Below are 26,429 nucleotides of genomic sequence, written 5' to 3' on the forward strand. Positions count from 1 at the left end.
TGTCCTGATTTTTCATACTTGCTATCTGGGCACCCTAATCTATGGCCCAGTGTGGCTCCAGATAGCCCGGGCAGGCTGGGGATGAATCCTAGGGACAGGCCTTCCTTAAGGAACAGAGAAAGGGTGAAGTGCCTAGACCTGTCCCGTTAAATATCAAGGGTTGCCCTCCTGTTTCTAGCCCCACACTTTGCCCAATGGCCCCGCAGCTTTTCCTGAATGGCAGGTGACTGCTCCAATGGGCAGGGGGGCAGCGTGAGTCACGGAGCGGGTGTTTTAAAGCTTCCCTCCCAGGTCTGGTGGGCGGGTTCTTGTGGGAGTGTGTAGCGTATGGTAGGCGGCTCGATGAGATTGGCGTACAGATCAGCCAATGGGTTAGCAGGGCGGGCCGGGGCGCTACCTGTTGTCTAGGCGGCCGGACCGAGCTCAACCCGCGAGAGCGGGCTGTGGAGCCGAGTCAGCAGAGAACCGTCCCTTGGCCCGCTGCTGCTATGTTCCAGGGGCCGGAGGCCGAATCCGCCAAGCCCAGCTCTAGGTACTTGGGGTGGCCGGCTCAAGGGTGGTGGCGGGGCCCTGCCTTCCCCAGGGCGGGGCGCAGGCTTCTGCCCTGCGGGGGTGGCGGGGAGCGGCCCTGGGGACTGGGGAGGCCTCCTTATGGGCGGGCGTAGGCTGCGGGGTCGCTCCGGAGACGGCGCCCATACTCCCCTTCCTCCCCTTCGGGGGTGGTCCCCATACCCCCTTCCCCTGCCGCCAGGGGCGGAGGCAGGACGTCTGGGTTCTGTTCCCCGGGCTCCTGCGTGTGAACGTGGGCAAGGCTGGGTGACCTTGCACTTCCTCGGTGTCTCTGGTTGGTCCCAAAGGGCTGCCTGGAGGGGGCGAGGTGAGTGCTCGTTCTCGTTTAAAGGGGCCGGGTGCTTGGTTTGTATGGGGGCCTGTGGTGCACTGGGCTGGGCGTGGGGTGGCGGGAGGATGGGAAGGTCCAGTAGTTCAGATTACAGGAGCATTTGCAGGCTGCTATATGGAATGGGGTCCTATTGTGCTGGACAGTGTAAACATGTGTTCTGTGTGCTGGAGAACGTCCCGTCTCTCGTGACTGCCTGGATCACACCCGCCGCCAAAGCCTGGTAATGTGAGCCTCAGTGACTAGGGATCCTGACCCCACTCCTTGCTGGAGTCTTTCCATGGAGAATTACACTGCTGGGAGGAGAGTCAGATACTCTGCCCCTCACTGGTTCCCAGGATGGATTCTAGTCCTAGAAGAAGGGCCAGGCTATCTGGTGCCACTTCCCTCTACAGAAAGAAAATTGGTTGCATCCGATGAAGTGAGCTGTAGCTCATGAAAGCTTATGCTCAAATAAATTGGTTAGTCTTAAGGTGCCACATGTACTCCTTTTCTTTTTGCGAATACAGACTAACACAGCTGCTACTCTGAAACCTTCCCTCTACAGGTTTAACTTAGGCTGGCTTGTGGAAGGGGTCCAGATCATGCTGTTTGGTATATGTCTCTGGAGGGATCCCAAGTTTTAGAGTAGCAGCCATGTTAGTCTGTATTCGCAAAAAGAAAAGGAGTACATGTGGCACCTTAAGACTAACCAATTTATTTGAGCATAAGCTTTTGTGAGCTACAGCTCACTTCATCGGATGCTGCACGGGAGGGATCCCGTGCAATACCAACTTTATTTAAGTGGGCGTTGCATTTTTTTGTGAGCAAATACCCTTACAATGTGTCTGCACTTCTCCTTCCTTTGCAATAGGGCCACGTGGCTCTGTGATGTGATGGAAGGAGACTAGTTTTACTTTTTAATTTGCAGTTCAGTTTTCTTTTCTTTTTTTAATTATAAAATTATGAGGCCCCTTTCAGTTTATCTAACTTTCAAAGTCCAAAATAAGCTATAACTTGAATTTTGAAGGGCTGCCATGAAAACTGCACGCTCAGTGTAACCCCTGAAGAGTTTTCTGTTTTCAGGTTTGGCAGCTTGGGAACTGTTTTCTTTGTAACTCATAGGCTGTATTGCTGCATGGAGTTTGGACTGCAGGGATGAACTCTTCTAACAGGAAACCATGAAACTGTGGTTGCAGGAACAATCTGTATTGTGGCAGTGTTTACACTGTGTTGGGAAGGCAAAATCTTACATAAAAGTGCTATAGTTCTTATAAAGAACAAGACCACAAAAAGTAAATCATTTAACTGGCTCCATTAGTGTCTTGGTATGTCCTCATATGCTCTTCTTCACAGAAATCCCTCCCCCAGGTCCCGTGTTATGGTTTTTGGTCACTCAGGTGACCTCAAGCCATAACTTGGCTTTGTGTAAATAGAGCACTGAGATAAAGCGGACTCTTTCTAACATGGCTTTCTTATGTATATTTTGATTGCAGTTTAGTTCTTTTTAAAATAGCTAGAAAAATATAGCTCACCCAGCTGGAGAACTGATTAGCTTAGTGTTGTGACAAATTCAACCTTAAACTTGAACCTGCTACATCATGAGCAAAAGGCCTTACCTGTTGTGTTTGAGTCTGTAGCTAAAAATCACAGCAAATGGAAGGGGTTCAGTAAACTGGCCTTCACAGTGATACTAGGAAGTGTAAAAAAAAAAAAAAAATTAATGAAATGGGTGAAAACAAAAAGCAAAATGCAACTGAGGCTTGATTTGATGGAAGAAATTGCTCTGAACACAAAAGGGGAACTTTCTGCTTTTTTTCCCCCCACCCCTTGTAACAAACTGGAGCTACTTCCCTTTTCAGGAGATCTGAAATGCTGACATTTAATTTGTGTAACTGAAGTCAAGCTTCATAGAAATGGATACCTGGCAGCAGGCTATGAGGTGCTGCACTGAAAATAGACTGTTACCTGTTGCTTGGGTTAGATGTTGCTTTTATCATACACAGCATAGAAACAGGCTCTTTCATATCTTCATTTGTGTCTGCAGTATTGGAATCGGACAGTATTGTCTTATCCATATGAAGGAGATGCATTGCAGTAAACACTTAGCTGAGGTAAAACATAATTTAGAGTGGAATGAGGCTCTTGCAGTTACTCTTCCTTTCAAGCATTCTGAGATTTAAAAAAACAAACAAACAAAAAACCCTTAATTTAGGCTATGAACTAGGTGATGACATTTGTTTCAAGATCTGGAGGCACTTGGTGGTAAAGGGGAAAGAACTGCATCATAAGGAGAAATGTCCCTATGGTTAGTCGTAACCTCCATAGATTCTTGTCTTTTCCCACAATTCCCAACTAAAGCATACTGTGTAACACGCTAACTTTTCCTTTCTGCTGCTCTGGGTTCCATCACATTGCTGATGCGGCCCCTTTCTTGTACAAGATAAACTTGTTACTCAAACGTAAGAGGTAAAGGCAGCTGACCTAGACATAGATAAAGCTACGGACTTACTACTCCAGGGGCAAGCTCTAGCTGTTGGAGCTTGTTGCTAGGCTTCACTAATCTGATTCTACTATAACCACCTCTCCATGCACTCATTCCTGTCTCCCTTGCTGCAGTCTTCTTATGGCTGCATTCTCTTTGTTGAAAGCTTGACTTTCACTGGACTACATCTGTCCACTGTAAACCCTCGAATGGTTAATGGAGTCTGATCTTTGGTGATGGGGTCACAAATTTTCTAGTTTAAGAAGTTTTTACATGGCCTAGGGCTGAAATGCTTGCTCTTATTTCCAACTTTAAATTGGAATTGTAGCAGAAAAACTGACATAAAGACACCAAAAGAGCTCTGGCAAAAAGTCTGATGCAGTTTGAAGGTTAACTTTATGAAATTTTTGTTGATTCAGACTTCCTTTTAGTCTCCTATTGCTCCTGGAACATCACAAATAACCACTAGCCATTCTGTTCTGTAGATGGTTTTGGTCAACCAAAAAAAGATGTATGGGACAAAAACTTATATAAAGTGGAATTAACTATCACCTGGCGCTCTTTTTTTTTAAAGTTAGCCTCAATTTAACTTGAAAATTTGTGCTCAGTGCCATTTCAGTTTAATTATAAACTTTATCCTATTTCAGCCACTGACTTCAGTGTCCCTATGGATAAGATATCTTATCTAAATTTTACAAACTGCTGTAGGCAAAGAACAAAGTATTAAAAATACCTTTATTCAGAGCAGTGGGTGCTGTTGGGTGCTCAGCACTTTGAAAAACAGGTTAGTTTGTTTAGGTGCCTAAAATATGGACTTAAAAATGGGTGCCTGAAATTAGACTCTTAAGTCTTGGCCTTGGTCTTCTCCTTTTAAACCACTTCATCCAAAAGATGTCTGGTGCCATTCCAAACCCTGAAGTATTTCAGCTTTCTTGATTTGTGGATCCTTAATATATCAAAAGGTAGTGTGTGCTGCAGATAGAGCAAAGCTTATCACCTTAGTGTTCTGAGGTTTCTGGTGGCTTTCCCACAGAGGAGGCTAACAAGGCCCTGGACCTAATGTCTTGACATAGATAAGCATTTTAAGGCCCTGAAAACACTTATTGTAAGCACTTTGGGACAGGGCCCATCTTTGTTCTGTTTGTACAGCACCTAGTGCAACAGGTTCTTGTTCCGTGACTGAGGCTTCTAAGTGTTAACAGGAATTCAGGTATTAAATACACAAGCAGTCATACTGATCTCAAATAAGGGTGTATAAATGTGTACAGGATCAGAGCTGAAGATTCTTTTTTAATAAGAAACTCTGTGTAAAATCTGAAATTCTAACAATGAGGAAATTCTTGCCTCTGTCACACTGATTGTATTAACCATCTGGTTTCTAATTTTAAGACTATGACATTAGAAGAAAGAAAAAGTAGCAACAGCTAATCATTTGTTTAAATCAGACTTTAGTTAAATCATTTTAGCCATGCTCGAGATATCAAAGCATCCATGTGTAGTTAAACAAAGTTCAGAAATAGGACATTAGCATCTAGTTACACACTGCATATAAAGAAATAGCAAGTTAATTCAAATCAAAAGCTAGAGCACTGCGCTACAAACTCTGACTGAAATTGCAATTTGCTTGAGAATAAGCTTCCATCGGCAGGGTGCAGTTTGAACAGTTAAATTGTAGTAGGTGACTCTTAGTGTGATGTAGCCAAACTAAGACTCCACTGGGACAACATTATTTAAATGGGATAGAACTAAATGCTGCCTCATTCTTGAAAAGCACTGTTCTGTTCATCCAGTCACAGCACAAACTAAGCAGAATTGATGATGCACAGGGTGTATAGGGTGTTAGAATATAGATATTCAGGCCTGCCTGTAAAGGCTTATACTTTAAGAACTTAGGTGTATTTGTGTCTCTTAGCTAGTTATAGAGGTATAAAACAAAGAATCAGACTCACAAGTGCGCCTGTTGTATGGGCCTTCTCTCACTAGGATAGTCTGAAGCCTTGTTCTAGGTTAAGGCCTCTGGCTAAGCAGCAGGGGCAGCCATAAGCTGGAAAGCATATGGTCATATCCTCACATTCCAAACCAGTCACATTGAAATAAGGTGGTATTGGGCTGTTAGGTAGACGATCCTGTCCTGATAGTGCCCATCACCACCATATAAAGAAACAGATCTTAAGATAGTTAAGGAAAACTTAGTTTGATAGCATCCTGTCTGGCAAGAAATCACTTATCAGGGGTTGTGAAACCTTCATTTCCATATTGTTTTATCTTTATGGCCCCCCACTTTTCTATTGTTAATCTGTCTGGTTCTCTAATTGTTTCTGTCCGCTGTATAATTAATTTTGCTAGGTGTAAGTTAATTAGGATAGTGGGATATAATTGGTTAGAGAATTGGTTCAGTTTCAGTAAAATGATTGGTTAATGTATAGCTGAGAATATTACTATATAAACTGGGGTAAAACAGGAAGTGGGTGGGAAAATTGGAATAACAGAAGATTAGGGTTGGAAGAGACCGCAGGAGGTCATCTAGTCCAACCCCCTACTCAAAGCAGGACCAAACCCCAACTAAATCATCCCAGCCATAGCTTTGTCAAGCCGGGCCTTAAAAACCTCCAAGGATGGAGATTCCACCACGTCCCTAGGTAACCTATTCCAGTGCTTCACCACCCTCCTAGTGAAATAGTGTTTCCTAATAGCCAACCTAGTGCAACTTGAGACCATTTCTCCTTGTTCTGTCATCTGCCACCACTGAGAACAGCTGAGTTCCATCCTCTTTGGAACCCCCCTTCAGGTAGTTGAAGGCTGCTATCAAATCCCCCCTCACTCTTCTCTTCTGCAGATTAAGCAAGCCCAGTTCTTCTTCGAGTTCTTACTCATATCAATACCAGTTAGGTGTGCGTGTGCCACATCCACAGCTGTTGGAAAACTTTTCCCTAGCAGCTACCTGTCGGGCTGGCTGTGGAGCCCCCTGGAGTGGCGCCGGTATGGCGCTCTGTATATGACCCTGTTGGCCCGACCTTCCTTCAGTTCCTGCTTACCGCCAGTGACAGTTGTTGGAATAGTTGTCTCTTGCTCGCAAGTGTCCCACTAATCCCTAGCTCTTCTGCTAATCTTTGTACATAGTTACTCATTGTTAGTTAATAGTTCTCACTTAGTTGTTAATTGTAGTCTTTAGCGGTTGAGGGTGATTCCCCTCCAACACGCGCCCTGCAGGGCTCCGGAGCATGCCGTCCCAGGGCTTCAAACACTGTAGTTCCTGCACTAAGCCTATGCCCATGGGTCACCTCCACGACTCCTGCCTCCCGTGTCTGATTGATGGGCTTCTCCTGGACAAGTGCAAGGTCTGCAAGGCCTTCGAGCTTCACACCAGGAAAGAGAGGGACATTCGTCTAAAGCAACTCCTTATGGAGTCAGCCCTCTGTCCGCAGCAGGACCCGGCCCCAAGTGCCTCGGTGCAGAGTGCTCCTCCTGCGGTGCCGTCTGCGGTACCGAGAAAGGACTTGGCACGCCAACCCAGGGGCTGCTGGTCCCCCGGGTCCCAGAAGCGTTTTCCCCAGCACCGCTCTCACTCACTGGCTGCCTGTAAGAAACAGGCCAAGGGGAAGTCCCCCCAGCAGCCTGCCATGGACACTGCACCCCTGGAAGGGCACGGTGCAGGGAACGGGTCTATGGCCAACAGACTCTAGGGCCAGGCACAATCATCGCGGGCCCCTGTCTCCCCAGGATGCCCCGCGCTCCTGGACTCACCACGGCCGCAGGTGGCGGAGGTCATGATGCCTTCCACTCCGGACGCTTTCGAAGCCGCTAGGGGGCTCATAGAGATGACTGCGCCCAAGTTTCCAACCTCAAGGCCCCCACTTCCTCAAGGCATGTTACTGTCCAAGGGCAAGCTGGCATGTTTGGACCGTCTGCCCCCCCCCCCCCCCCCGACCAGGATCTCTGGTGCCAGGACTCCAAACCTCGCACCCTGAGTCCCAGCATCGCACCTATGCCCCGTGCTGGTCCCACTCGCGGCACTAGTCTCGCAGCCCTGATCCTTGGAGCCACTCCCGCTCGAGGTGGTCATCAGGGGATAGGTTGTGGTCCCGCTAGAGGTCGGGTCTCGCTCTGTGACCTCACGGCACCACTCTCAGCTCCGACCTCAGCCTGCACATTCCAGGCACCGCTCCCCAACACGGCACCACTCCCAATCCCGCTCATGGCAGCAGTCTCCGCTTCGACATTGTCCTTGATTGTGGTACTGCTGTACATCGCAGCATCGCTCCCCATGTCGCGGCACCGCTCCACATCCTGCAGTCACTCCTCGCAGCAGGACCACCCTGTACTGTGGTACCAGTAAACATCAAGACCCACGCTACCCTTCACGGTCCCTCAGAGGAGGATGCCTCCCTGGTGCAGTCTCGCACCACTCCCTCTTGGCCTTCCTGCTCGAGATCACCCTCCCTCAGATTGGTAGGGCAGCAGGAGCATCTGAGATGCCCAGATCATGGCAGGGGAGCCTAAGGCAGAATGCTTCAGTGCCCCAGTGGCAATCCTGGACTCCTTGGGTGTACCACGAGGCCCAGGGTGCCCCTCCTGGCGTCCCTCTGCCTTCCCATTTAGGATCTCGCCTCCCACAGGCAACCCTTAGCTGCCCACCTCAGGACCTGGACCCAGTCCCATATCCCCATGTGGAAGCTAAAGCCGGTGCTCGTGAGGACCTGGCCCCTGAGGATCAAGAGGCTGCCACAGAACCGGTTCTGCCAGTGGCTTCTTCCTCATTGTCCCCTGATGACATGGTGGCGGGCACTTCCACATCTGGACCACCACCCATGGACTACAGGGCCCTACAGGAAATTCTCCAAAAGGTGGCCCTGAATATGAACCTCCAGGTGGAGGAGGTGGTCAGAGAGGAGGACCCTATGGTGGACATCGTGGCACCAGAGGGGCCTGTAGGGTGGCCTTACCCATCATAAAGTCTATTCAGTCTAACGCCAAGACTGTTTGGCAAATGCCTGCCTCCATTGCCCCCAACGGCCAAAGGGGCTGAGCCTAAATACTTTGTTCCCACTAAGGGATACAAGTATCTTTTCACCCACCCTTCCTCATGCTTTCTTGTGGTGGAGGTGGTAAATGAAGAAGAGAGGCAGGGTCAGCAGGCCCCCGCTCCCAAATCAAGAGACGCTAAATAACTTGATTTGTTTGGAAGGAAAATTTATTCCATGGGGGGTGGGTCTCTCTCTCAGGATCGCTAATCAACTTGTGATCCTGAGCAGATACTACTGCAACTTGTGGTCCTCAATCCTGAAGTTTAAAGAGCTTCTCCCCTCTGAGTCACGAGTGGAGTTGGGGGCCATTGTGTAGGAGAGCAGGGCTGTTGCCCAGACTTCCCTCCAAGGCCACGGACTCTGCAGCATGTACTCTGGCATCTGGGATTGCAATGAGGCGCAACGCCTGGCTCCAATCCTCTGGTCTTCCCTCAGAGGTTCAGCAAACAATACAGGACCTTCCCTTTGATGGACAGGGCCTATTTGCTGAACAAACAAATTCCAGACTGCATAGCCTAAAGGACACCCAGAATACAATTAAGTCCCTTGGCATGCACACTCCAACGACCCAAAGGAAGTCCTTTAAACCACAGACCACCCAACAGTGGTCTTTCCCCCAGACCCAAACAGGACTTCTCCCGCAGGAGAAACACATATAGTCAGCACAAGCTGTCACGCCCTCCCTCTGGGCAGGTCCAGGGACAACCCAAACCCCCTCCGGGCCCTAAGCGCCCCTTTTGAAAGTGTGCACAAGGACAGATTACCAGTCCACAACCTGGCCATTCATCCTCCTTTCCTGAACAGTTTATCCCACTTCTATCGTGCATGGTCCCTCATTACATCAGACCGGTGGGTGCTCTGCATGGTAAAGGCAGAATATTCTATCCACTTCTGCTCCTCCCCATCCCCCTTGCCCGTCCCTCTTCAGGGACCCCTCTCATGAGCACCTTCTCGTCTAGGAGGTCCAGAGTTTCCTGTAGGAGCGGTGGAGGAGGTCCCCCCAGAAGTTCAAAGGCAAGGGTTTCTACTCCTGATACTTTCTTGTCCCCAAAGCAAAGGGGGGCCTCAGGCCCATCCTGGACCCACAGGAGCTCAACAAGTTCATAGTCAGCTTGAAGTTCCTTATGGTCTCACTGAGCACAATCATCCCTTCCCTGGACCTGGGAGACTGGTACGCCGCCCTCGGTATGAAGGACGCTTACTTTCACATATCTGTCACCCGGGCTCACAGACCGTTCCTCTGCTTTGTGGTGAACAAGGTGCATTACCAGTTCACGGCCATCCCATTCAGACTGTGCACAGCTCCTCGCATCTTCACCAAATGCGTGGCAGGTCTTCTTTGCTGCCACCATTTGCATGTCTACCCTTACCGGGACAACTGGCTTCTTTGGGGCCGCTCCCATCAGCAGGTGGAATCGCAGGTGCAAATGGTCAGACACGTTTGAACTTGGGTATCATTCTCAATGTCAGCAAATTCATGCTCACTCCAACTCCAAGAATAGAGTTCATCGGAGCGGTTCTGGATGCAAATCAAGCGAGAGCATTCCTGCCAGAGACGCGTCACCTGGCCCTCTCGCAGATAATCAGCACCCTTTGCAGCTTCCCCACCACCACAGCAAGACAGTGTCTCAGACTGCTAGGCCATCTGGCATCCTGCACTTACATGGTTCAACATGCCAGGTTATGTCTCAGGCCTTTGCAGGCGTGTCTAGTGTCTGTGTACCACCCGTGCCGCGACAGCCTGGACATGGTGCTTACCATCCTGAGGCAAACCCTTGATCCCCTATGTGGTGGCTAGATTCCCACATGGTAGGCGCAGGGATTCCTTTCCACCCTCCCCAACCCGCTTTGGTAACAGACTCCTCCGCTTTGGGCTGGGGAGCGCATCTCAGAAGCCTGACAACTCAGAGCTTATGGCTGGTAGAGGAACTGGCTCTACATATCAACACCGAAGAACTCAGGGCGATTCGCCTCACCTGCAAAGCTTTTCTGTCCTGCTTTCAGGGCCACTGCGTAGCGGCATTGATGGACAATACCATGACCATGTTTTATATAAACAGGCAAGGTGGAGCCCAATCATCTCCTCTCTGTCAGGAAGCCCTCCTACTGTGGGAATTCTGCCTAGCCCACTCCATTCTTCTCCAGGCCTCGTACCTGCTGGGTGTTTAGAACATGGTGGCGGACAGCTTGAGCAGACATTTCCCCATGCACGAGTGGTCAATTCTCCCGGACATCATCCATTCCATCTTTCACAGCGGAAGGTTCCCCTGAATCTACCTGTTTGCCACACTGGCCAACAGGAAGTGCCCAGCCTTTTGCTTCTTCAGGAGCCACAGTCCAGGCTTGATTGCAGATACATTCATGATTCCATGGTCCGGTCAGCTGCAATACACTTTCCCACCATTCCCACTCATCCACAAAGTGCTTCTCAAGGTCCGCAGGGACAAGGCGGACATCCTACTGGTGGCCCCACTTTGGCTGCACCAGTGCTGGTACCTCACCTTCATGGACTTGTCAGTCCAGTCACCGATACGGCTACTTCTCACTCCCGACCTCATTTCACAGAACCACGGTCGCCTCCTTCACCCGGACCTTCAGTCGCTCCACCTCATGCACTGGAGAATCGGTAGCTGAACCAGGCTGAGCTTGCCCTGTTTGGACCTAGTGAGGCAGGTCCTTCTGGAGAGCCACAAGCTGTCTACTAGGGTCACATGCAGGGCGAAATGGAAGAGGTTCTCTAGCTGGTGTGCCCAAAGGCAGTGCTCCCACTCCAGGCTCCCATCCCTTGTATCCTAGACAATCTTCTGTACCTCAAAGACAAGTGTTTGGTTCTTTCAAGGTCCACCTTGTGGCCATCTTGGCGTTTCACCCAGGTGATTCCAGATGCTTGGTGTTCACGCACCCCATTGTGGGATGTTTCCTGAAAGGTCTGGAAAAGATACATTTCCCCCGAAGAAGCCCCCTGTTCCAGCCTGAGATCTCAACCTAGTCCTCTTTCGCCTCATGGGCCCTCCCTTCAAGCCGTTAGCTTCTTGTTTGCTCCTTTTACTTCTCTTGGAAGGTTGCCTTCCTGGTGGCTATCATATCGGCGCGCTGCGTGTCTGAGCTGTGGGCCCTCATGTCTGAGCCTCTGTACGCTCTCTTTCATAAAGACAAGGTAGATGCAACTTAGACCTCACCTGGCCTTTCTTCCCAAGGTGGTCTCCCACTTCCATGTTAGCCAGGACATCTTCCTGCCAGTCTTCTATCTGAAACCACACAACAGCCCCCATGAACAGCAGCTGCATTTCCTTGATAGCAGGAGGGCACATGCTTTCTATATCGACTGCACGAAGCTGTTCTGCAAGACAACCCAGTTGTTCATTGCTATAGCAGACCGGATGAAAGGTTTGCCAGTCTCTTCCCAGCGGATCTCCTCCTAGATTACAGCATGTATCCGCACTTGTTATGACCTGGCGAGGGTTAGAATCCTAGAATCATAGAATATCAGGGTTGGAAGGGACCCCAGAAGGTCATCTAGTCCAACCCCCTGCTCGAAGCAGGACCAATTCCCAGTTAAATACTCCCAGCCAGGGCTTTGTCAAGCCTGACCTTAAAAACCTCTAAGGAAGGAGATTCTACCACCTCCCTAGGTAACGCATTCCAGTGTTTCACCACCCTCTTAGTGAAAAAGTTTTTCCAAATATCCAATCTAAATCTCCCCCACTGCAACTTGAGACCATTACTCCTCGTTCTGTCATCTGCTACCATTGAGAACAGTCTAGAGCCATCCTCTTTGGAACCCCCTTTCAGGTAGTTGAAAGCAGCTATCAAATCCCCCCTCATTCTTCTCTTCTGCAGGCTAAACAATCCCAGCTCCCTCAGCCTCTCCTCATAAGTCATGTGTTCCAGACCCCTAATCATTTTTGTTGCCCTTCGCTGGACTCTCTCCAATTTATCCACATCCTTCTTGTAGTGTGGGGCCCAAAACTGGACACAGTACTCCAGATGAGGCCTCACCAATGTCGAATAGGTTCCTCTGCCTGACATCACTGCTCACTCCACGAGGGCACAGGCCTCATCGACAGCCTTCCTGGCCCATGTACCTCTCCAGGAAATCTGCAGGGCTGCCATGTGGTCTTCAGTGCATACTTTCATGTCACACTACGCTACCATCCCGCAATCTTGGGATGATGCGGCTTTTGGCAGAGGGTTCAGATGTGGCCTCACCAGTGTCAAATAGAGGGGAATAACAACTTCCCTCAATCTGCTGGCCATGCTCCTACTAATGCAGGAATCATGCTTTCTGGAAATTAACCCCAATAAACATCACATTGTCCGCACTTCAGACTTCTGGTCTTTTGCTGCTTGCTGTCTGTGTGACAAGAACCCGGGAAGTGGGAGGGTGAAGGGAAAGTCCTCTAACATAAGGCTGACTCTAACCTTGCTTTAGCAAGTATACTGGTCTTCCTTCCCTTGCTTACTATCTCTAAGTTTACTTTGCTCAAATGGAAACTACAGATAAATTTACACTTTTATAGAAGAAAATGTCAAGCCAAAGGAAATGTTGCTCTGTATTAACATGAGGGTTATGTCCAAATTCTGGAATGTAACCCTTCAGGCCTGCATTATTACAGTAGTATAATGTCACAATGGGATTATATTCAGGCATATCCTGTTCAGAACCAGTATCTGTATCAAACTGTCAAACTAATTACTAGAATAACATTTTGAATATTTTATATTCTGGAAGAGGCAGATATGGCACCCCACTGCTGCTCAGTGTTGACTTACAAACGTTTGTCATAGTTTGGACCTTGTGAATTTTAGGTGAATTTTTTAATGATAGAACTGCACACAGTATTCCTAACTCTGGTCTGCTAATTCCAAATTATATAGTATAAAAAACTGAGCACTTTAACCAAATTTAATCTTAATTTTGGGGGATGGGGAGGAGTGTGGCAAACATGCTGAATGCAGTAGACTTCAGATAAGTTGGCATCTGTCAGTAACTGTTAATGTTCCACAACAGAGTATTGAAACCCCCTGGAGGAGGCTCTAGTAATCTGTTTGGGAGCACAGAAGAAGTTTCCTCTTCCAGCAGACCACACAGAATGGCATCTAGCATCTTTGGAGCAGCTGAGGAACCTCAGAACTTTCCAAAAAGAACAAACCCTCCAGGTGAGAACACCAGTTTCCTCAAGGAAACTACTGAGGAGAAGTAGTATAGCTGATTCTGGGTTGGCAGGTATAATTGGTTCTTGAACAAAGTTCATGTTCCAGCTCAGTATCCTGAAACAAAGTTACACTTTGAGCAATGTAGCAGATAAATATCAATGCAACAGCATTTTTTTGCTGTCCCTGTAAACTGTACACTACTGCTAGCTGATTGAGCTTGTGCACTAAACCCATCTGCACACCTGAATCAGGGAGCATTCAATCATGAGTTCTGAGTTTAGCTCTAAACTGAATTTGTGCTGTAAAATACAGTACTTTTTCTCCTGATGAACCATCAGTCTGACCTTGTTAAATATAGGGATTGGGGAAATCATTAATCCACCTGCTAGGCTTAAAGGACTTAAAACATTGAACAAAGGTACTGTGGGATAAGAGTTTTGGTAGTCTTTTTTTCTGCCTGTAGGCAGCAATGAGACTACTCTACTTCAGGGTTCTTATGACATGGACAGTCATTTTTAAGCTTGAAATAGAGCTGATATTGCACTGTGTAAACCATACACTAGGGTGATGTTTCTGCTTGCATATTTAGTGTGAGCTTTCGTTACATGGATAGTTTTAGTGGTGATAAGCTTGCCAGCAGTGAAATATGGGCATTAGGTAAATAGTTACCATTAGTCCAATATGGCAGCTATTAACTGTACAAACTACTGATGAAAACTTACTATTTGAAGTGAAATTACTGTACATAATTGAACAAAGCATGAATTAGAATGGCAAGTAAAGTTAGAGTGCTACACTGGACTTTACTATAGGCTCTTGGTTTTAAAAAAACATGTTACTAAAACCATAGGCAACTTTCCAGCCCTGCCTGTTTGCAGCCATTGAGATGTAAGTGCTCAAGACTATAAAGTAACTACTGGATGATGTCTAAGTCTGTGTCTGCATTGGCAGAACTCAGGCCTGTAGTTTTCTGGCCTAAGCTATAGAATAGGTATGATACCATCAGGTTGCCCAATCCTAGTAGGGAATTAGATCTCTTTCCTAATGTAGCCACCATGTAGTGTCAGGGAGGGGGAGCGACACTTGGAGGATCCATTCCAGAGACTTTTCCAGCTGAAATGGTGACATACACAAAGAAACTACTTCAGTTCTACCACATGTAAAGCCAAGATTTTTCTGAGTTCTGATGACAAAAGTCTTAAGTATTTTCAGAATATTGTAGTAAGCAAAATTCTAGGATTTCTGGATTTAAGGTACAGATTCAGTTAGTGATACCAGAAACCTCAAACTTGGATATTTGACTGTTTTTTAATCACCTTAGTTAAAGTTTTACAGGAAGTTAGAAGGGAAAAGTACAAAACAGTTAAAACCCTTTTCCAAGTAACTGTTAGTTACCTTGCAGGGGGGAAAGGAAGTGGTATCTTTGAGGATCCTAGCCCTGTCCAGTCTCGTCAACGCATGAATCCGCCTGGTGGGAAGACAAGTGATATCTTTGGGTCTCCAGTACCTGCCAGCCCTGTTCGAGCACACCCAAACAAACCCAAGGTATCTGTACTGCTGTGACTGTGAAAATGGGTTAGAAAAAACTGCTAATAGGGCTAACTATAATCTGGTAGTACATAGGAGCCTTGTTCAGAACATTAACTCTATGTGGCATGTTAGTCCTACATTATGCCTCAGGTAATGCAAAATTAGTCAGCACTGCCTCCACAACCCTCTTCTAGTCAAGTTGTTACTTGTTACTTTTGATAGTAAACTCATTTATGCTGCATCAGTTCTCAGTGTATTGCAGATTTTTGTACGTAAAAATGTACAGTTGCACTGTGGAGGTATGAGGGGGAACCCGGAAGCTTTCTCAGTTGGATAGAGGAGAACTGGTGCTTGTGTCACCCAGATAAGGTGTAGGAGGCTGTCTTCTGACAACCAGGAGGCATTTCAGGCTTTTGGAATTGGAAGGAGATGGATCTCCTTGTTCCTTTTTCCAGGTGGTGCGGACTTCAAATTTGGGAGGCGCTGAATTTGGGGCAGGAGGGATAGCTCAGTGGTTTGAGCATTGGCCTGCTAAACCCAGGGTTGTGAGTTCAATCCTTGAGGGGGCCATTTAGGGATCTTGGGCAAAAATTGGGGCTGTACGGAAACTGATTCAGGTACACAGTTGTGTCAGTCATAGGATTACTATGTGGCAATTTATTTGGCTGCATAATCACATTAGACACAGGGTCATAGCTATGAGCAAACATTCTTCTGGGGGGAATCAAGAATGTAAATATTTGCCACTTATGTACCATGTTCTTGCATAGTAGATTGGCTCCTGCATCTTGGCTGGTTAACTCTTTCCTTAAGTTGAAACTGCACCACTGGGTGAGTCAGCCATCATACTGGCAAAGTTCTCGAGTGGAGAGTCTTGGAAACATACTGTCCCTTAAACACTAGTGTTAATGGAACCTGTGCTCCACTAAAATTTCTGCTGAAGGGAAACTGACGGTAGTAGCTTTATTGCTTCTAAAGTTCTAGTTGACCAATGTTACTAGAATATGGTTTAAGAACATAGAACTAAACTTGAGGCAGGAGTCAGAAGTGATATTCTTTATCCCAACCTCTTATGCAGTCCTGCCAGTATTGACTCCCAGGGATTCTGGGATTTGGGTCATAGGAAGAAACTGAGAATTTTGAGGGTTGGGTGCATGCCTGCTCAGGGGTCTGGTGTTACTTTAGAGGGTGTGTTTTTTGCCTCTCTTCCTATCCTCTGTATTGGATGGTTCTGGGGTAGCACTGCTGTGCAGTTGGCTCCACTCTCTAGAAACACAATTTTGACCATCACTGGATGTGGGGAGAGTGGCATGAGGCATTGTAATTTGGGATGGAGCAGGGATGCAGTGAGAGCAGCAAGAGGAGGGGGATGAAATTATTCTGTTGGGTTTTAGGTAGAATTCTAGTCACTTGCTCATCCTCAGAGCATGCAGCCCAAATGTGTGTGCCCTCTTGCAACCTACTTTAAGCTCACAAGCCACTGATTGAGAAATGCTTGAGTACTCGCTTGAAAGAATTTACTCTGTTGGATAATGTGATGCTGTCTTTAAAGAGGGGGTTAAAAGTAAAAAAAAAAAAAAAATCTCTTAATGTCATTTTCATGCCAGCCCTTTCTGCTGGGGTGAAACTATTATAGAAACAGTAGAACAGTAATGATTTGATGTACTGGGCACTTTAATGAATTGTATTGATTTGACTGCAGCAGTCTTGGTGTGAGGAGATCCTTTGAAGCCATGCTGGCTCATCACAGCTGATTCCTGAATATGAGGATGGGTAAAAACTGTCCTTAAGGCTCATCTGACTCAGCCCTGGTCTACACTAGTGGGGGGGGGCAATCTATCTAAGTTATGCAACTTCAGCTACGTGAATAAAGTAGCTGAAGTCAACATACTTAGATCGACTTACCGTGGTGTCTTCACCGTGGTGAGTTGACTGCTGCCACTCCCCCATTGACTCTGCCTGTGCCTCTTGTGGCGCTGGAGTACAGGAGTTGATGGGAGAGCGCTCAGGGATCAATTTATTGTGTCTAGACTAGACGCAATAAATCGATCCCGCTGGATCGAGCACTACCCGCCGGATCGGCGGGCAGTGAAGACATACCCTTAGTAATCCAAACTAGTCTGGGTACTTCACTGAGCATGTTTTTATTGCTGAGACACCCACTGGAGCACTGAAGAGCTTGCTGTTCTGGGTCTGAACACTTGCTGCTGTTTTTGGGCATCAGTGGGTACTTGTAGAAAAGAGTGTTGCAAGATAATGGTCTAGAATGGATATAGATCCAACGGTAGAAAGTCTTAAGGGTCTAATGGACTATTGCCATATCTTGCTTCTGTATATTAAGAGAGTTGTCTTGGTAAGACATACAGGCAGCCCAGCATAATGTGACGAGCACATGGGGATTGTGACATTATTGACATGAGCGGTGACCATATAGATCATTGTTGCAACCAAGGTCCTACAGTGGCACCAAATCTAGTACAAAGGAGGTCAAGTAAGGCGTCTATGGAACAGTTGTAATTTGCTGGTTATGATTATGCTGTCTGTATGTGTGTATCGTTTTTGTATTTGGTCAGCTTCCTGAGAAAGGAAACTTCTGAGTAATTGCCCAGTCAAGAAACACTTAACTGACCAATGGACTTTGGGAGATGACAATCCACATCTGAGCTTTCCTGGGAACGTCTCTCTATCAGTGTTATAGAGGGCGGACAATTTATGAGTTTACCCTGTATAAGCTTTATACAGAGTAAAATGGATTTATTTGGAGTTTGGATCCCATTGGGAACTGGGCGTCTGGGTGCTGGAGACGGGAGCACTTCTTAAGCTGTTTTCAGTTAAGTCTGCAGCTATGGGGATGTGGTTCAGACCCTGGCTCTGTGTTGCAGTAGGCTTGCATGTCTGGCTTGACAAGGCAGGGTTCTGAAGGCCCAAACTGGCAGAGAAAACGGGCTCAGAGGTAATCTCAGCACATCAGGTGATGGTCCCAAGGGGTTCTCTGTAACCGAACCCATCACAAGGATCACTGTCTCCTTAACGAACTCAATGCTACAGTTGCTCTTACAATGCCATTGCAGGAGGCTTCATGGAGAGCCAGCTGCAGCATTTGGCTCTTAATGCAGAAATCGCATTGTGTTGGCTTAAAGGATCCTTTAGGTCTAAGATTTAAGAAAATCTTGTAGTGGAGTAGTAGTTGACCTATACCCTATGAAGCCCTAAAACAGTTCTGAATTTATTGTAGGATCACATTGTCTTACAAGAGGCAGGAGATGCATCAAAGGAACTGAAAGGTAAGGCAAGAGAAACCTTTTTCTGAGATGCTGTGAAGAGTATTTTGTGTATGCAAAGAGGAACAATGAACAAGACTAATCCTGGTTTTCAGGACAACACAGTCAAGCAAGGTCATGGCTATAGAACTTCAAACTGGGGAGTCAGACTTTCAGTATCAGTTACATGATAGGAAGTGACCCTGAAATAACCATCTAACCTCTTCTATTAAGCTGGGTCACTTTAGGTAGGGTGTTGAAAATGGGCCCTATGCTAAGCTGATATCTAGATATGGGAAGTGTCTGTCTTGATACCTGCCCTCCCAATGTCTCCTAGATGGTCTGTCTGTTTTTATAGGAGACTATTTTTGTGCTTGTCTATAAGGGGAACATAAATAATTGTTGAGAACAAGATAGGAGAGTCTTGGAAGAAGTAGGCCTTGAGCAGGAAAAGTGCAGGCGTAGAGGGAGACTGTCAGAGCAGGGGCAGCATAAGTGAAGGGGGAAGATAAATGTAGGGGAAGGATGTTAGGGTTGGAAAGAGGGAAGAATATACAGGGCTATTGAAGATGAGTGCATAAAAGGCAATATTACTGCAGTGCAACCATTCTAACCTCCCTTGTCATCACACAGCTACAGAAAACAAACCACAGATGGAAGACAGAAGCGAGAAGAGAGATCTTGGGAAAGAAGAGCCAGGCCCCAAGATAGATGATCATGAACCCAGACTGGGGCCAAGGCCACGGTCACACAACAAAGTCCTCAATCCCCCTGGTGGCAAATCCAGCATTGCATTTTATTAGGAACGTTCACTTTCACTAATGGAGTCAGCACAGAAACTTTATCTATGAGTTTTCTGTTTTCAGACACTTGTATGGGGACAGATGTTTTAGGCAGGAGGATGGGGGCTTTAGTGACTCATCTAATCCAAATGGAGGACATCTTGATGTTAAGACTTCTGTAAAACCTGTTAGTTATGGTGCTTATGGAAATAACTGAAGACTCTTATGTGCTAGACAGCACAGGATTCAGCGGGACAGTAGCTTAGGTAGGTGCAAGAGGAGTGTCCCTTTGTGGTGGGCAATTAAAAAAAAAATACTCTTAAGCTTGCAGCCATTTAGTAGCTCAGACTCTTGGACCTAAGCATTTAGGTACAGTCAGCATGGTGAAATTTCATCCCAGTGGATGGGGACTCGAGTGCCAGGCCTGGCACCCATCTAACTGAACCTAACAAGAACTGATGCTCTTCCCCTGGGCAGTGTATCCTAACCTCAAGAAGCTAAAAATGGATCTGCAACCACTTTAATATAAACATACTCCATCCTAAGTGGTGTTGCTGGGTTCTGAAGAGTTCTGCTTAGTGCTTGGCCATAAGAAGAGGCTTCCTCCCCAGGTTTATTATTTTATAACTCTCATTATTCTGTGGCAATCTCACAAGCCATCAAGTTGTGTAAACTTTCGGAGCACTTCAGTAATAGTCTGTGCTGATACATATTAGCTCTTGATAAAGGAAAAATTGTAGTCTAGTGTTCTGTCTCATCCAGGCACTCCTGGAAAGATCTTATTTCACTGATGTCATGCAAGGGTGCCTCCAGCCTTCCTGGTAGGGAGGGCGGTGATTTGGGCACGCAGAGTTACATCTATTGAAAGAACTCTGACAAACTACAGCAGTGTATAATTAGATTCTGGAAACTGTCCCAGGAGATCTCTAGTGAGCCAGTGTCCCATCACCAGCCTCTAAAAGCCTTCATGTAATGATGCTTTAGCTTCTGCAGGGTTTTTTTTCTCCCTCTGTCTTGGAGAAATAATGAACTGTTCTGCTTGTATCCCCCAGTAGCTTTGTTTTTTGTTTCTGTACTGACTCTGTTAGTGAAACCTCTGTTTTGTTAGCTGTGGGTTGCCTTTGACTGCCTCAGTTATTCTTTGGTAGTGTGGACAATCCAAGTTGCTCATCCACACATACTCTTGTAGCTATCTTAAGACTGTTAGTCCCTGTTCATCGTCTTGGGCCAGTCTAGGGAGCACTGCAATACTCTTCTGGCACAGTGGCTGTTTTGAATTATGTTTGCAAGAATGTGCATTGTTTTCTCCAATTAGCTATGTGGGGTTAGGGGAGGGCTCTCAAATTTCAGTTGTTAATTCTGACTGGACTTTCCTCAAATGTATCTGAAATATCAGTATTTGATAACATTAGGTGCTTAGATTGTTGGCCACTTGTAATAGTAATTTTTTTAAACTACCTAACTCATTACATATAGGAGTTATTCAGGTACAGAGACCAAGTGGCCTTATCTACACAATGGCTCCACATACCAGTAGCTGTTCTAGCCCAGGTTCACTGAAAACTATTTCTGTGACAAACTATTCAGAAGAGTTGTCTCTTAGCTAAGTGCTACACCAGCTTAGAGGTCATAATGATTATTAAAGTGTCCAACAAAGATGAATGACTAACTGTACCACAAAGACTTGCAGCTGCCTTTTAACTTACGAAAGTGAAAATCCCCTTTTTGTAGGGTGGAAGTGACAGGAATCTTAATGCTTCCTGTACCTCTTCCACAGGAGACTTGGCGCTCCTGCTGTTGGCCCCCTCCAGCTGTAAGAGGATGCTGATCAGTATTGAGGGAGTGTGAGCCCAATACGTCTGTTTTTAGATTCATATTCCCCTAATATAGCAGTTTCCTAGTTGCTATTCCTATTTTGCTTATTTGATCAAGTCTGTAAGAGCTCCCCTGTCGCCTTCTGCCTTGTTAGTGTTTAACTTCACTTTCCAGTATGAGCTAGGCTTTTCAAAAGGTTAGCAGGTAGGAAAGACCAACCAGTCTGCTCTTCTGCCTTCAGCTTTTGTATTGAAGGGTTTGTCTGTGGGCAAGTCAGTGAGCTTAGACTCAAAGCTTGATATCTTATAGACTAACTGGAGCTGAAATACTGAGAGATGCAGTTGTACAGTGCCTGTGTTTTAAACAGCAGTTTCCAGCTAAGTCTTAAACTACTATGGATTTCTGTCTGCATGTGTTTGGCTAACATTTCCCATACTGGCATACACCCTGTGCTCAGTGTTTCAAGTTTAAGTTTGATAAGGACACATCTTTTTCTTTTTCTTTTTTTTTAGGAAGAGGAGTGGAACTTGTATTAATGGTTAAATCATGGACTTCTTAATAAACCACAGTATTTTGTTACTTCACTGGGTACTCCTGTAAATAAGTCTCCATTCTAGTTTATAGCGCAAACTACCCTGTGATCAAATTCCATATAACATTTCTTGTGTAATATAGTGAGCCTTCTCAAGCACCTCTACTTCCTACCACAGTTATTTTAAAGGTGCTCCACCCTCTGACATGGGGTGGCAGGCCAGCCTCCCTCCCTGTTGCAGAGGCAACCTATCCTAGAGCAGAGGTGGGCAAACTACAGGCCACATCTGGCTCGTGGGACCGTCCTGCCCGGCCCCTGAGCTCCTGGCTCAGGAGGGTAATGCCCGGCCCCTCCCCTGCTGTCCCCCCTCTCCCACAGCCACACCACCACACGGGCAGCACTCTGGGCGGCAGGGCTGTGCACTCATGCGGGGCAGTGCAGCAGCATGTCTGGCTCCGGCACAGCTCCCAGACATGCTGCTCTGAGCAGCATGGTAAGGGGGCTGGGGGGTTGGATAAGGGGCAGGGGGTCCTGGGAGGCAGTCGGGTTTCAGGGTCCCTGGGGGTGGTGGTTAGGGGTGGGGGGTTCTGGGAGGGGGTGGTTAGGGGATGGGGAACAGGGGGCAGTTGGATAGGGTAGAGATTCTGGGGAGGGTTAGATGGGGTGGAATCCCAGGAGGGAGTGGTCAGGGGGACAAGGAGCGGGGGATGGAGGGGGTTTGATGGGGGGGAAGTGGGAGGGGGTAGGGGCCAGGCTGTTTGGGGAGGCACAGCCTTCCCTACCTGGCCCTCTATACAGTTTTGCGCCCCGATGTGGCCCTCGGGCCAAAAAGTTTGCCCACTCCATCCTAGAGCATGCCTGGAATCAGAATCTACGTTAGCTTCCCCTGTGATGGATACAAGAATGAAAGTGCAGTAGCTTCCAACAGTCCGTGTTTAGATGTGTTTTTCTGCTATCTTAGCCCCTTTCCATAAACCTTGACATTATCTAAATTTGCCTCTAATTGCTTTGCTATTGAGCATCTACACTTGTCCCTAGAAATTGATCCATATTTGTGAAAATTCATACCTGTAAGCCTTTTCCCTACTGCAACAAATGTAAGTTAGTTGGGGATTGGTCCTGCTTTGAGCAGGGGGTTGGACTAGAGTGCATAAAACTGTCCTTGTATATTTAGCTGCTTTTGTTCTGTAGATTAGATACTTTAAGACTATTACACATCCAACTCCAGATAAATTAAACAGCATGGCAATTAGAGAGAAATATTAACTTAGGGTGAACTATGCAGACCCTCTGTCAAAGTTGATGTTTTGTCACAGCTGGAAGGTAAACAACCAGGGATCCATATTCCAGCTGCAGACAACTTCACTGTATCTCTGTGCTGCTTGTAAGACCAAGCTTTCCTATTTCATCTCTTGGTGGAACACATTCTTAAGATAATCTTTTAGGTAAGAGCTTGTGCACCTATGAAATAGTATCAATAATATTTAAATCTTAATACAGTGATAGGAAGGAGATAAATGAGTGCAAACAGTGGATGTAATCCCTAGACTGCGATAAAGGATTAAGCAACCTAATTGATGCATGACCACAGTAACAGAACTGTATGTTAGTCATACTATACAATCTGCAAATTAATTTTTTTATTTCTCTTCTAGAAGAAACAAATCTGGCTTCTGTACTGTTTCCTGATTATTAAGGTAAACATTATCCAGGTTAATGCTCTAGACAATGTAACAGAAAAGTGCAGGTGCCTAGTTTACATACTGAAGTTATCTTAAGATGTAGCAGAAATGTTGATCAATTGCATGCTTTGGCAAGTCACTAGAGAAAACACTTGTAGGCTTTTTCATGTCTCAAACAGCAGTCAGGTAGCATCTGACAGTCTAGTTCAAAATTCACTATACATAATTCATGAGAAACAGCAAACTTACATATTGAGGGAGGGAAGAGGAAGGAGCAGAAGGTTACTGGCCTTCCCATTACCTTTGAAATAAATAAAGTAAGTTAGATCAGTGAGGTATATTAGAATTCTTTGAGGGTTCAAATAAGCATCCATAGTGTACTTGGACTTCCAGAAAGCTTTTGAAGATGTCCCTCACTAAAAGCTCTTAAGCAAAATCAGCAGTTGTGGGATGAGAGGGAAGATCCTCTCATCAATTAGTAACTGGGTAAAAAATAGGACACAACAGCTAGGAATAAATATTTTTCTCAATGGAGGGAATTAAATGGGGGCCTAAGGATCTGTGCTGTTCTGGAAAAGGGGATGTATAGTAGAGAGGTGGCATAATTTGCAGATAATACAAAATTCCTCGTTCGTTAAGTCTAAAGCTGACTGCAAAGAGTTACAAAGGATCTCACTATAAGTGCATGACTGGGCAACAAAATGGCAGATGAAATTCAATCTGGCTAAATGCAAAGTAATGCATATTAGAAAACCAATCCCAACTACACATACAAAATGATGGGGCCTGAGTGGTAACAGCTAATTTAAGAAAGATCTTAGAGGCATTGGGGATAGTTCTATGAAAACATCTGCTCAATGTGCAGCAGTAGTCAAAAAGGCTAATAATGTTAGGAACCAGTAGGTTAGATATTTTAGTATCTTATCTATAGATAAGATAGTAAATATAATGCCACTATATAAATCCATGCTATGCCCCCACCTTGAATACTACATGCATTTCTGGTCACCAACAGCTATGTTTTTTGTGAAGTGTTAGACTGCTGCTTATGACTATGTTAACTAGGCACAGAGTACATCTGTTATTCTTTTGAGGCAGAGCCCTACCATTTGTGTGCTACATTGGACTATAGAAATCCCAGCATGACTTTCCAAATGCAACAACAGAATGTTACAACATGGAGGTCTAGTAATGCGATGCTAATGCAGAATAGCAGTGATTGCATGTAAAAAGATGCATTTAAAGGGATAGTATATCTGAGGTCTGCTTTACTAACTCACCAAAGGCTCTCCCCTCAACTAATAGGTGGCTAAAACTATTGTTAAACTCCTAGAAGATTAGGGTTGGAAGATTAGGGTTGGAAGAAAAACTTTTTCACTAAGAGGGTGGTGAAACACTGGAATGCGTTACCTAGGGAGGTGGTAGAATCTCCTTCCTTAGAGGTTTTTAAGGTCAGGCTTGACAAAGCCCTGGCTGGGAGTATTTAACTGGGAATTGGTCCTGCTTTGAGCAGGGGGTTGGACTAGATGACCTTCTGGGGTCCCTTCCAACCCTGATATTCTATGATATTGCAACTTGAGACCATTGCTCCTTGTTCTGTCATCTGCCACCACTTAGAACAGCTGAGCTCTATCCTCTTTGGAACCTACCCCCTTCAAGTAGTTGAAGGCTATTATCAAATCCCCCCTCACTCTTCTCTTCTGCAGAATAAGCAACCTGTTGCTGGCAAACACAGGCTCCTGATCAGCCACTAGGAAGTTTCAAGCTAAGTCCAATTATGACCATCCCTGTAGGACATGTGCGCTCACATTACAAGTATCTCCATTGTACTGCCTCATGATAGTAGAAGGTATGAGCATAAGCCATCAAGTTTTCAAGATAGGGCATCGTATCTTTCAAAATCTCCTGCTCCAGGAATTGGAGCAGGTTATAGCCTCTCCCCCTCCATAACAAATAATAAGTCTTTCAGTTGCCTTAGTCATAGGTGTTCCTAAAGTCCAGTCCTTCCATTATTTGCATTAGGTTGTACTGTGAGCTGGAGTAGCTTCAGATGAACTTAACACATACTAACAGGAGGCAGAGAGGCAATTGCTACATCAAAATCTTATCCTAGCTCAAATGTATCACTGGAACAAAATTTGCTATAACAGAGGATTTCTCCTCTGTAACAATTACTTTAGAAAAGGTTACTTTATCAGACTCATCAGTACACTGTCTGTTCTCACATTAATACAGAGGTTAGTAATTTTACTCTGCAATTGTTCAACCATGTACAAGAAGCAAATTCCATACCTGTCTTTTGCTTTTAAAAAAAAAATAAATAAAATCATCTTTCAGGTGGTTGCTCTCAGCTCTGTTTAACAATGAACTTAGCACACACTTGAAGCATTGTCCTCAATGCTTATAAGAGCACCGTTCAAGAGCTTGCATAGTAAAGATGATTGTTTTACTCATCCAGACAAGTCAATGATCAATGTGCATTGACAGTATAAGTTCAGGTTTTAAGGGGTTTATTTACTATTTTCGATCAACCGTTTCATACCATTTGAAGGTAACATCTCTGTATCTGAGTAATGCAGCTTGTGGGAGTGTTAAGCAAAAGGTTTGGCTAGTTTTCATATAATTGGTCTTGCCAATTTAAAATAAGTAAAAACAATCCCAGCAGCCTCTGCCATTACAAAATGGCAAACTTATTTACACACACAATAAATTTGTGACAGGACATTGACAATCGACAGCAATTCTTGACATGGAAGGCTCCTCAACCCATTCACGCCACTGTGTGAGGAGCTTTCTGTGAAGGTGCAGTGATATTTTAATGAAATACCTTATATTGACACATTTATAATGATGAATTAAGGTGAATTAGAAGATGGTATATAGTTGCTTAGAACAAACTTCAGGTGGATTGAGTTTAGACTCTAAACATTGTAGTGTAGTCCATTTCAAAAAGTGCACTACGTAAGCTTCATCATTGGCTTAATGTACCATGTGGCTGATTTGTTCCAGACACAAGGAACAAAACAACTTTCCCTTCATATGCATAATTCCCTTCATACACCAGCTTGTTTTCATGGATGACTGAATAAGGTTATCCTTGTAAAAAACAAAAACACCCCTAAAAATATTACAATGTATTCCTTAAAAGCATACAATTGGAAATAAAGAGGGACAATACTGTGCCAGCAACCAGTTGTAGTTGTACTGTCACTGTAGGATCCAAAATAGGGCATCCTGGTGCTTCTTCGTTGATGAACCCTTCATCTCCTCCCACTTCATCCAGGA

General features: G+C 45.7%; 1 protein-coding gene across 1 annotated transcript; it reads left to right on the forward strand.

The window, feature by feature from the left end:
* The first annotated feature begins 365 nt into the window (after positions 1-365).
* On the forward strand, positions 366-21,514 carry JPT2 (Jupiter microtubule associated homolog 2). The gene is made up of 5 exons (XM_073362973.2): positions 366-532; positions 13,398-13,546; positions 14,946-15,088; positions 18,309-18,357; positions 18,967-21,514. Exons 1-5 carry the CDS (start codon positions 489-491, stop codon positions 19,134-19,136), a joined length of 555 nt encoding a protein of 184 aa, XP_073219074.1. The 5' UTR covers positions 366-488; the 3' UTR covers positions 19,137-21,514.
* The last annotated feature ends 4,915 nt before the right edge of the window (positions 21,515-26,429 follow it).

This window comes from Lepidochelys kempii, chromosome 10 (assembly GCF_965140285.1).
Source record: "Lepidochelys kempii isolate rLepKem1 chromosome 10, rLepKem1.hap1, whole genome shotgun sequence".
Taxonomy (NCBI): domain Eukaryota; kingdom Metazoa; phylum Chordata; order Testudines; family Cheloniidae; genus Lepidochelys; species Lepidochelys kempii.